The sequence below is a fragment of the Globicephala melas genome, chromosome 5 (genome assembly GCF_963455315.2).
Source record: "Globicephala melas chromosome 5, mGloMel1.2, whole genome shotgun sequence".
In the NCBI taxonomy this organism is placed as follows: Eukaryota; Metazoa; Chordata; class Mammalia; order Artiodactyla; family Delphinidae; genus Globicephala; species Globicephala melas.
Genome location: NC_083318.1, coordinates 16405277 through 16417677, shown reverse-complemented (window position 1 = coordinate 16417677; position 12401 = coordinate 16405277). Strand labels below are relative to the sequence as shown.

The following is a 12401-nucleotide window of genomic DNA, read 5'->3' as shown; positions in this document are numbered from 1 at the left end:
TCCATGAAGATGTCATACCTCTCCTTACAACAAGAAAGCAAAGCAGCATGACCATATGAGGAATAGCAAATGAGAGAATTAGTATCTAGGAATGTCTCTGTATAAATAATCAGTTCTTGAGTTGTTCTGGACAGTCAGTATGTGTCAAATACTTTGTTTGGTCTTTAAAGAAAAAGATCTTCCACTGACCTTTCTGGTGGTGCACAGCAGAAAAAATAATTTTTAGATTCATTTAACAGATGTTCATTTGTGATCCTGGCCACTGACCACAATATTAGAGCAAGGCCCTGATTTATGCTCTCAGGCTGGTTTATTTAAAACACAATAGTCTTCTGGGTATATTCTGGGGACTTGCATGATTTAAGAAACCCACAAACCTTGTGAGGACCTGCTTGAGGTCATGGGATATCTCACAATAAAGATTGTTAATGTGATGTTCACATAAAATTTGAACTCGCCATATCCTTTCGTTGTTGTGTGATCTTACTTGTAATGTTTTTCTTGACATTTCTGCCTCGGTCATTAAATTATAGTAAATAGATGTTGCAGCATTAAAACTGGAACAAATATGCCCACGTCTGCTCTCTGCTTTAGTTATAGGATCATTGGTGGAAATTCTCAGTTCACCATCAACCCATCCACAGGACAAATCATCACCAGCGCGTTGCTAGACAGGGAAACAAAAGAGAATTATACTTTAGTGGTTGTCGCATGTGATGCTGGATCCCCGGAGCCTCTTTCCAGTTCCACCAGTGTGCTCGTCACGGTGACTGACGTCAACGACAACCCACCAAGGTTTCAGCATCACCCGTATGTCACACATATCCCATCCCCTACTCTTCCAGGTAACCAAACCAACTCGGAGGTCTCATAGATGAATAAAAACTATACATTGGACACTTTCTATAATTACATTGCTGTTATTTTTACGTGTATATTTCTGATATAGCCAAAGTTGGCAAATCCTCTAAAAGTCAACTCTTGCCTAAATAAATTGAAGGAACATCGAATCTTGCAAATTAATTCTTTCTTCCCAGACTAATTGTATTTAAGGTTTTATAATTGCCACACCTTTCCTAGTGCTGTTTCTTAATTTTACTTGAATATTGTTAAAGATTAGAATAGATTTCAATCTGTAGTCAAGGAGGGTTCTGTCCTGAGATGTAATTTGTGTGTTCTTTGATAGGAGGGACATTATCTCTTTTTCCATGCCATATCCAAGCACCTGAAACATTATCTGGAAAGTAATAGGCCTTCAACTGTATTTCTTAGTAGAAACTGAATATTTTATTCAATCTTCATAGATAGATAAGTTTTCAAAAGGTTTAATGAAGGAATCCTTCTAGTTAATTATTACTGTAAATATTTTACTCTAGTTTTGATGAGTGAAGTTTTTCTTCCATTAGTATGACTATGAAGCCGTTCATGAACGACTTTCGTATTGACAATATGTATTTAGCTTTCTGCATCTCTTTTAAATTTAGTTTGGTTTTGTTTGTTTCTTTGCAAGGAATGGCCTACTCTCAGGCACTACACAAATCATCTGCCATTGGTAATTTTTGAAATGAATTTTGAAACGGAAAATATACACATAAAAGCCATAATTAATTTTCCTTGCTTTAAGATATTTTTAATTAGAAAAACAAAAAAACGGATGCAGGATTTCTCCTCTAGTGATCTTTGATCTTCTATTCACTTGAGAAGGTCTAATTGATACCAATTGCAAGTATAAAATCCATAAATTATTGTGCCAAATTTCTATCAAAAGGAAATGTCAATAGTGAGGTCATAAATCCCTGATGACGGCCTTCAGCTGAAATGATGCTGGCAGGCATGATTCTAATCACACCCGATGTGTGGTGATGCAATATAACATCTCCTGTACAAAGTGAGTAAGGCTTAAGCATTTTTTTCCTCATTAGACATGATATAATTAATCAGAATCACTGGCCTTTTTTAAATTAGAGACTTTTCACTTGTGTCACAAACTCTTCTGTTACGGGTAGGAGTGCAGGTTTGGGAAAGGTTTCTGAATAAGTTCATCGAAAACACGTCCTTATGGCAGCTTTTCAGCTCTGTCCAATTGGCCCTCATCCCAAGCATTGACTTTTGGAATCCAAATTGAGTCCATTCTTCCTCAGTTCTTATTTCTTACTACTTTATCATTGTTTATATATGTGTGTGTGTGTGTGTGTGTACTTTATAATTGTTCATATATGTGTGTGTGTGTGTAATTTATAATTGTTCATATATATATATATATATGCACGCATACATATATACACTTCATCTCCATATGAGAATAGTTCACAGATAAGAGAATTTTGCTATAAAAGAGTGGGTATAAGGAATCAACAGTAATTTTTTAAACATATTATTTTTGTTGACATGATTACATAAAAGGTAATTCAATAATATTTTAAGACATAATAGGGCAATTATTCTTCCCCCCCATTGGGCATAAACATAGTTCTTAGCAGAACTCCTGTATTATCGTGTTTGTTGGAAGTTCTGTTATGTACAGATTTTTCTCCTAGGAACTATAATTCGGAAGGATTAGCCGTTGCCCTTCCCTGTGCTTCTCGCAAAGGCATACTGAAAATTATTAAATTCACTAGACTGCATGTGTTTTAGGTAGATAATTGCAGGTCAGTTCCTGAAGACTATTGTTAGATTTGACTGGGGAACTTCAGAGACAATATAAGAGGTACTGTTCTCCACTAGTAATCATGGGGAAATAAAGTTATGTCAGGTAGCAATATAGTGTTTTATATATAGTTTTAATATAGTGTTTTAACTTACTATCAAATGTTTTATTGGGGTTCCATGAGATGATAACTGCACACTCCCTCTTTTATAGGTTCCTTCGTCTTTGCGGTTACTGTCACAGATGCTGATTTTGGACCCAATGCTGAACTACATTATTCTCTTTCGGGTAGAAACTCTGAAAAATTTCACATTGACCCACTGAGAGGAGCTATTATGGCAGCCAGACCACTAAATGGTACTTCAGAAGTGACATTTTCTGTGCACGTAAAAGACGGTGGCTCATTTCCAAAGACAGATTCTACAACAGTGACTGTTCGATTTGTGAACAAAGCAGATTTCCCTAAAGTCAGAGCTAAAGAACAAACTTTTGTGTTTCCTGAAGACCAACCAGTAGGCACTCTTGTCACTACCATAACAGGGTCCTCCTTGAGAGGAGAACCTCTGTCCTATTATATTGCAAGTGGGAATCTTGGCAACACATTTCAGACTGATCAGTTATCAGGGCAGGTGTCCATTAGTCAACCTCTGGATTTTGAAAAGATACAAAAATATGTTGTATGGATAGAAGCCAGAGATGGAGGTTTCCCTCCTTTCTCCTCTTATGAGAAACTTGACATAACAGTATTAGATGTCAATGATAATTCCCCAGTTTTTAAGGAAGATCCATTTGTATCTGAAATACTGGAAAACCTTTCTCCTCGAAAAATACTTACTGTTTCTGCAGTGGACAAGGATAGTGGACCCAATGGACAGTTAGACTATGAAATTGTTAATGGCAACAGAGAACATAGTTTCAGTATCAATCATGCTACTGGTGAAATTAGCAGCATTCGACCTTTAGACCGGGAAAAAATATCTCAGTACGTGCTTACCATAAAGTCCTCAGACAGAGGCTCCCCTTCTCAGAGCACCTCAGTAAAAGTCATCATTAACATTTTAGATGAAAATGATAATGCCCCTAGGTTTTCGCAAATATTCAGTGCCCATGTTCCCGAAAATTCCCCATTAGGGTACACAGTTACACGTGTCACAACTTCTGATGAAGACATTGGTGTAAATGCAGTTAGTAGATATTCTATAATGGACACAAGTCTTCCGTTTACGATTAATCCCAGCACTGGGGATATTGTAATTAGTAGACCTTTAAATAGAGAAGACACAGACCGTTACAGAATCCGAGTTTCTGCCCACGATTCTGGGTGGACTGTAAGTACAGATGTCACAATATTTGTGACAGATGTCAATGACAATGCCCCAAGATTTAGCAGACCATCCTATTACTTAGATTTTCCTGAACTTACTGAAATCGGCTCCAGAGTGACTCAGGTATCTGCAACAGACCCTGATGAGGGATCAAACGGACAAGTGTTTTATTTTATAAAATCTCAGTCAGAGTACTTCAGGATTAATGCCACCACAGGAGAGATTTTCAATAAACAGGTCTTAATATACCAGAACGTCAGTGGCTTCAGTAACGTGAACATCAACAGACATAGCTTTATAGTGACATCTTCAGATCGAGGTAATCCTGCATTACTTAGTGAGACAACAGTTACCATCAACACGGTGGACAGTAATGACAACGCACCACAATTTCTTAAAACTGCATATTTTACTCCAGTCACCAAACATGTTAAAATCGGTACAAAGTTAATCAAAGTTACTGCAGTAGATGAGAAAGATTTTGGATTGAATTCTGAAGTGGAGTATTTCATTTCGAATGAAAATCATTTGGGAAAATTTAAGTTAGACAATAATACAGGGTGGATTTCAGTAGCAGCTCCCCTGATATCTGACTTGAATCAAAACTTTTTGATCACTGTCACCGCAAAGGATAAGGGAAACCCTCCGCTTTCATCCCAAGCAACTGTTCAAATAATTGTCACTGAGGAAAACTACCACACACCTGAATTCTCTCAAAGCCACATGAGTGCAACCATCCCTGAAAGCCATAGTATTGGGGCCATTGTCAGAACCGTTTCTGCAAGAGATAGAGACACGGCTATGAATGGCTTGATTAAGTACAGTATTTCCTCAGGAAATGAAGAAGGCATCTTTGCAATCAATTCCTCCACAGGTGTATTAACACTAGCCAAAGCTCTTGATTATGAGCTGTGCCAGAAACATGAAATGACTATTAGTGCTACAGATGGCGGCTGGGTTGCAAGGACTGGTTACTGCAGTGTGACTGTAGATGTGATTGATGTGAATGACAATTCTCCAGTGTTCCTCCCTGATGAATATTTCCCCACTGTTTTGGAAAATGCCCCCAGTGGGACGACAGTTATCCACCTAAATGCAACGGATGCCGACTCTGGAACCAATGCTGTGACTGCATATACTATACAGTCATCTGACAGTGACCTCTTTGTCATTGACCCCAACACAGGAGTCATCACCACTCAAGGCTTCTTGGATTTTGAAACCAAGCAGAGCTACCACCTTACTGTGAAAGCTTTCAATGTCCCCGATGAAGAAAGGTGCAGTTTTGCCACTGTTAATATACAGTTAAAAGGGACAAATGAATATGTGCCTCGTTTTGTTTCCAAACTTTACTATTTTGAAATCTCAGAAGCAGCTCCTAAAGGTACTATTGTTGGAGAAGTGTTTGCCAGTGACCGTGATTTGGGCACCGATGGGGAAGTGCATTATTTGATTTTTGGTAACAGTAGAAAGAAGGGTTTCCAGATCAACAAGAAGACTGGACAAATTTATGTTTCTGGACTTCTTGATAGAGAAAAAGAAGAAAGGGTATCTTTGAAGGTAGTGGCCAAGAATTTTGGCAGCATTAGGGGTGCAGACATCGATGAGGTCACTGTAAATGTCACTGTGCTTGATGCCAATGACCCACCCGTTTTTAGTCTAAACATCTACAGTGTTCAGATCAGTGAAGGGGTCCCAACGGGAACTCATGTGACCTTTGTCAGTGCCTTCGACTCAGACTCTGTTCCCAGCTGGAGTAGGTTTTCCTATTTTATTGGATCAGGGAATGAAAATGGTGCCTTTTCCATTAATCCACAGACAGGACAGATCACCGTTACTGCAGAATTAGATCGAGAAACCCTACCCATCTATAATCTCACGGTTTTAGCTGTGGATTCAGGGACCCCCTCAGCTACAGGAAGTGCCTCCTTATTAGTCACTCTGGAAGATATAAATGATAATGGGCCTATGCTGACCATCAGTGAGGGAGAAGTTATGGAAAACAAACGCCCAGGAACTCTGGTGATGACCCTTCAGTCCACGGATCCTGACCTCCCTCCAAATCAAGGCCCCTTTACCTATTACTTGCTGAGCACGGGTCCTGCCACCAGCTATTTTAGTCTGAACACTGCTGGAGTTCTGAGCACGACTAGAGAGATTGACAGAGAGCAAATTGCAGACTTCTATCTGTCTGTGGTCACTAGGGACTCCGGTGTTCCTCAGATGTCTTCCACAGGAACCGTGCATATCACAGTGATAGACCAAAATGACAACCCTTCACAGTCTCGGACAGTGGAGATATTTGTGAACTATTACGGCAACTTGTTTCCTGGTGGGATTTTAGGCTCCGTGAAGCCACAGGATCCCGATGTGTTAGACACCTTCCACTGCTCCCTGACTTCGGGAGTTACGAGCCTCTTCAGTATTCCAAGGGGCACTTGCAATCTGAGTTCCCAGCCAAGGTCCACAGATGGCACGTTTGATCTGACTGTCCTCAGCAATGATGGCGTCCACAGCACGGTCACGAGCAATATCCGAGTTTTCTTCACTGGATTTTCCAACGCGACAGTGGATAACAGCATCCTACTGCGTCTCAGTGTACCAAGCGTAAAGGACTTCTTGACGAACCACTACCTTCATTTCTTACGCATTGCCAGTTCACAGCTGACTGGCCTTGGGACCGCTGTGCAACTGTATGGGGCCTATGAAGGGAACAATAGAACGTTTCTTTTGGCAGCTGTGAAGCGAAACCATAATCAGTATGTGAATCCCAGTGGTGTAGCCACCTTCTTCGAAAGCATCAAAGAGATCCTCTTCCGGCAGAGTGGAGTGAAGGTAGAATCTGTGGATCACGACTCCTGTGCTCCTGGCCCATGTCAGAATGGAGGGAGTTGTGTAAGGAGACTGGCCGTGAGCTTCAAATTAAAGAGCCACGAGAGCCTTCCAGTCATCATCGTGGCAAATGAACCTTTGCAGCCTTTCTTATGCAAGTGTCTGCCAGGCTATACTGGCAGCTGGTGTGAAATAGACATAGACGAATGCCTTCCGTCCCCTTGCCACAATGGTGGGACCTGTCACAATTTAGTGGGAGGATTTTCATGCAGCTGCCCAGATGGCTTCACTGGCAGGGCCTGTGAGAGAGATATCAACGAGTGCCTGCCTAGTCCCTGCAAGAACAGTGCCGTCTGCCAGAACTTTCCAGGAGGCTTCAACTGTGTTTGCAAAACTGGATACACAGGTATGACAATGTTTGGCTTTTTTTTTTCCACCAAGACTTTAGCCATATCAAGTATAACAGAAAGTCATGAGCTTTGTCATTTTCAAATGATTTTCCCTAAAGAGTAGGCAGAATCACAGCAAATGCTTTAAGCATTTACTATTGGCCAGACACTTTTCTAAGCACTTTATCTGTATTTATTTCACTTACTTCTCACAAGAAACCTATGAGGTAGGGATAATGATTTTCCAGGTTTTACAGAGGAGGAAGATGATGTGGAGAGAAGTTGAGTTGGTATTCTAAGGTGACTCAGTTGATTTGTTGTAGAGTCGGGATGTGAGCTTACACAGTTCATTCCAGAGGTTAAGTTCTTGTACAAGAGCAAAAAGAGCATCCTATCTTCAAAAAAGTGTTCTAAAGTTAAAGGACATGGTATATTTAAAGTATAAGACCTGGACTATTTAATGTCCTAAATACAGTTATCAACTATTGTTGTTGGTTCCTTCATTTTATCATGATCATCTTTATGATTTTTTATCATAATTATCATTAGGATTATTGAAATTTGACCCACACTGTGAGGAGAATGAAGCAAGAGCTGTGATTCAGATTGAGATTAAAATGCCTTGTTATTTGTAGTAGTCGGTTAGAAAACATCACAGGCTGATTTGTAAGGTAACTGAGCCACAATGTACCTTGACATTTTAGAAACAGAGTTAAATATATTGAGCAAATTTGTTTGACTAGTCTTTGGCATCCTAATAGGACATGATGTATGTTTAAATATATCTCTGTTTCTATCCCTATCTATCTATCACCTATTTATTTATTAGCTGATCTGTAGTTAGTGCACCTTCAAATGTGTATAAATTTATGCTGTTGATAAGTTTGAGGAGAGACAATTTCTCTGCTGTAATTTGCACAGTATACATTTTTAGAGCATATATACTACATTGGGTTGCCCTGTAGTGTTTATGAACACAAGTTAAAGTACAGTGAAATAGGTAAAACCAGGATATATTTTTAAAAATTTGGTAGATGTTTTGCAGAATACTATTTTAAAAGAAGTTTTTCAGAAAATGTATTTGGATATCATATTTTAAAATGATGCCCACCATGTGTATACTTATAGTTTTATATTTGGAGAATTGAATTGCTTGATGATGATATAAAGCAAGTTTGAATAAGCCAAAGCAGATCTCATAAGCTTTGCCTTCTAACGAAATAATGTCCTTGAAATGTAAAGAAAAAACGGGGCAGCAAACATATGAATGAAAGAATCAAGGGATTTGACAGAACTTGATTTATCTATAGCTTTTGGGAAGTCACCTTAGCTTGCTGACCTTCAACTCCCCCATCTGTAAAATGGGAATAATCATACTTACTTATCTTTTAGGGTTGTTTTAATGAGTATAAATAATGTTTTTAAAACACCTAGCACAGAGCCCAGCTTTCAATAAGTAGCAATGCTGATTAGTAGCGTTAGTAGCAGTGTTAGTATAATGGTAGATGTAGAGGTGTGCCATAGGGTTTCTATAAAGACAAGCGTCAGTGGCACAAGGTAAGCGTGAGTCTTACCAGAGTTGTACTTGTAGGATCATGAATAACAGGCTTATATACATGTTATGAGTTCAGGGTTTCTAGAAAACCTTCTTCACTCTTTCCCACACTTCTCCCCCCACCAACCACACCCCTCGTTACTTCCTCTGTTGGGAATTCAACAATAAAGATGATTTATTTGTCCCATTTTAGTATAATACACTGATTCACACTTAGAGTGAGTTTACGCTTAGTTCTGGAATGAAGAAAGTGTGACTGCATTGGGTAGTAGATGGGGAAGAGGGAAAGTGTGTTAGCAAGGCACCCTATGCTGATCTCAGCATAAATGTTACTTACTGCATGAAGGGACACAGAACTAGCCCTTTCACTTCACTTCTCTGTAGTTTGTTTCTTTATTTGTTGCATTTTATTTAAACATACACCACATCCTTTTCTAAATGTAGTTGTTGAAACTTTTAAGCATACTCTTCTTTCATCATGAAATATTAATAACATTTGTCGAGTGACTATTTAAAACACTGCTTAAAGCTCCTTGCATCACAGACATTGTTATTCACTTAGTTATTTATTCAGTTCTTCTCACAACTCTATTAAATGAATTTTTTTATCATTCCCATTTAAAAACAAAACGATTTGGATCTTAGAGAGATTGGAGATGAGATAACTTGCCTCCAGCATGGCACAGAAAGTGATCTGAGTTTTGACTAAAAGCTTTACTCCGGAGCCTCTGCTCTTTATATGCCTGTCACGTCTCATCACACTTTGATCTGCACTTGCTAGAGAGTTTTGCTAGTGGGTCTGTGATATCTTCTAAGAATTTTTTTTCCCATTATTCTACTTAAACCGCACAAAAAGCCTATGAGATAGGTATCGGAATCCTCAAACTGGATAAGAGTGAAGGTCAGGAAAATTCACCCATAACCTCAGCAATAAAGACATTGCGGGTATTTCCAGAAACCACTGCTGATCATCACTGCAGTTCTGCAGTGAGGGATTCCCAGAACAGTCCCTGCTTTGCTGTCACCCTTCAGATATCATTCAACTCTCACCCACTGGCAGAAGCTAAACCTGAGTCCTGCTGTAAGGGAGTCTGAAAAAGTGATAGTTTCCAACTTCCAGTCCCTGCAATACAGAAGGATGGAATGGAGCTGGGTGTCAACAGAGAGTATCTGACATAGAAAGATCCTCCTACTGCTCCTATTTTATGTTGTAGGAAGCTGAGCCTACACTCTGGTGACTCTAGGCCCAGAGCTGCCAAAAACGAGATCATAACCTCTTTCTCTAAGGGACATCATTTGAAGTAATGTATTAATTTTACATGCGGTCCCTCCTCAGAGCTCACTTTGGTCCCTGTTTGCATAATTGGAGATAATCCAATTGATCAGGAATGATATAAACAAACGTATAATTGAATGCTTCATATAAATCTTACATTTTTAAATTAATGTTATTCTTTGTTTCCAAATTCTATATGCAAAGTCCATCCAGTAAAACTAGCAGATAATTGAAGTCTGATAGTTTTATTTCTTTGTTTTGTTTTGCAGAAAACAGTATATGAAAAACCATGCTGACACATTGTTAACCCACACACTAAATTAGGAATGCATTGTTTAAATGTCTGTAAATGTTTAATGTTCTTTGGAAAGGTAATCTCTCAAGTATCATTTTGAGTTACTTTTTTCCAGCTAGTCTTTACCAGGTAACCTGACTCAGGAAGGTGGAGCTAGTGTACCAAAACATCTTAAAGAACCAATCAGAGCTAATAAGTCATAAAACAAAATTCATACTTAAGCACAAGTGTGCCTCACAGAATGAATTTTTAACTATTCATTCTGGCTAGATTTTACTTCTGTTAACATTAAGGATTAGTGCCTTAGTGAAGCCTTCTTCAAAGTCTATATGTATTGTATTCAGATGTTTTTGGATCATCAGAATTATTTCAAAGCACCTATATTTTATACTCTATTTACTATTGTGGACTTACACTGCATTTTTTTTCAGTGATTTTTAAAGTCAGTGGCATTGCAAATTGGAGCTGTGAGAGATTATAAACTTTCTGATTAAAATAATTCTCAGCTGCTGTCCCCCCATCACACACACACACATGCACACACACACACACACACTACTGAATATTTCATGTGAAGCTAGAGATTGTGCTACAGATTAGAAGAGTGTTTATGAATTGATGCAAGTTGAGAGACTTTATCCTAAGAGCACCCCACAGAGAGTGGTTAAATATTAGCTCAACAGGGAATCTTTGTGGAGAACATCCTGTAAGGATGCAAGTAGAAAAATGAAAATTATGGAATGATTACAACAAAAAAGATATAAAGAGATATAGTTATTATCATATTGCTACCCTATTCCTGATATATTTATTTTTTTAAGTTTATTTTCAAGTTTTTGGCTACAGGGTCACATAATAAATATGGAATAAGAATATTTTTTATTTAATGACTTTAGAGAAAACTAATTTGTTTGTGTAACTTGTATTTTGGGTGGGTTTTTCTCAGTTACTAGAAAAAGAACCAAAAAGAAACTGAGAAAAGAAATACTGAGACTTCATTTTCTGTTATAATCACTTCATGTTTCACTGTTAAGAATATTTTCCTATAATTTAATTTTATATTAATAGCAGTAAATGAAGCTTTGATTAGCTGTATGTAGAGTATATTAGAAAATATGAATAAATTTTAATATAGTCTAGAACATGTGAAAAATTAATGTCTAGGTTTTCACAGAGTTTAATAGTATAAGAAATTGCATCAACTGTCAATATGACCCAGTAAATTAAAAGAAAATATCTTCCATATTATTCATGCCTCAGAAGTTCAGGGAACCCTGGAGGAAAACATCAGCCTAATAACTGCAAACCTAATATTTCTTTTCCTATACAAATGAAAATTTCTTGCATTTAATAGAACACTAATTAGAAAGCACAATTATAGTCAGTAACCACACAGCATTTGTCTTCCTGCTCCCAGGTTTTCTGTTTGCAGTACACCCTGTATTAAATCCTTCATAGTAATGAATGGTGTTATAAAGGGCAGCATGTATATGGAACTTATTTCTAAATCTTGGTCTCTCATAACAGAATTAGTTCATAGCACCTTTAACCTTTCCTGTTCACTTTCACACATCTGGATGCATTTTAGGTGTGGTATTTGTAGTAACGCCAGGAGTGTATTCCCACAAGGAGAAGTTTTCCTGTGCTCTCTAGTAAGTCCTAGTATTTCAGGGGAGGATGAGATTTGTCCATTCATCACTTTTATGTCACTTGACAGTACAAAAAGGCCCGTAAAGTTATTTACAGTTTGTGCATAGTAATTTTACCAAGAAACTTGGCAAACATTTGCTTTCACGAAGATGGGAGTTGTAACTAAGTGTCATTCTTTTAAAATCATAGCAGTCATATATTAATGTTGTCAATGATCATGTGATCAGGAAACCAAGGAATATAAACAAATTTTATTTCCAAGAGTGGAATCACACAGTTTGCCTCAAATGATACATTAACTTATTAAAGCATTAATAACAGGTTTTAGTAGCTTAAAAGCTTCTTATTTCTGTGGAAAATAAGTGTGTATTTGTAAGCATATTGTAGATATTATGTGTATCATTATATATAATCATTTGTAGTCTCATTGAG

General features: G+C 37.9%; 1 protein-coding gene across 1 annotated transcript in view; it reads left to right on the top strand.

Annotated features, from left to right (window-relative positions):
• Positions 1-12401, top strand: part of FAT4 (FAT atypical cadherin 4) — a 171610-nt gene that overhangs the window by 127563 nt on the left and 31646 nt on the right. Inside the window, exons 8-9 of the mRNA XM_060298962.1 lie at positions 601-845; positions 2861-7210. Coding sequence (XP_060154945.1) covers positions 601-845; positions 2861-7210 — 4595 coding nt within the window. The remainder of the gene's footprint in view (positions 1-600; positions 846-2860; positions 7211-12401) is intronic.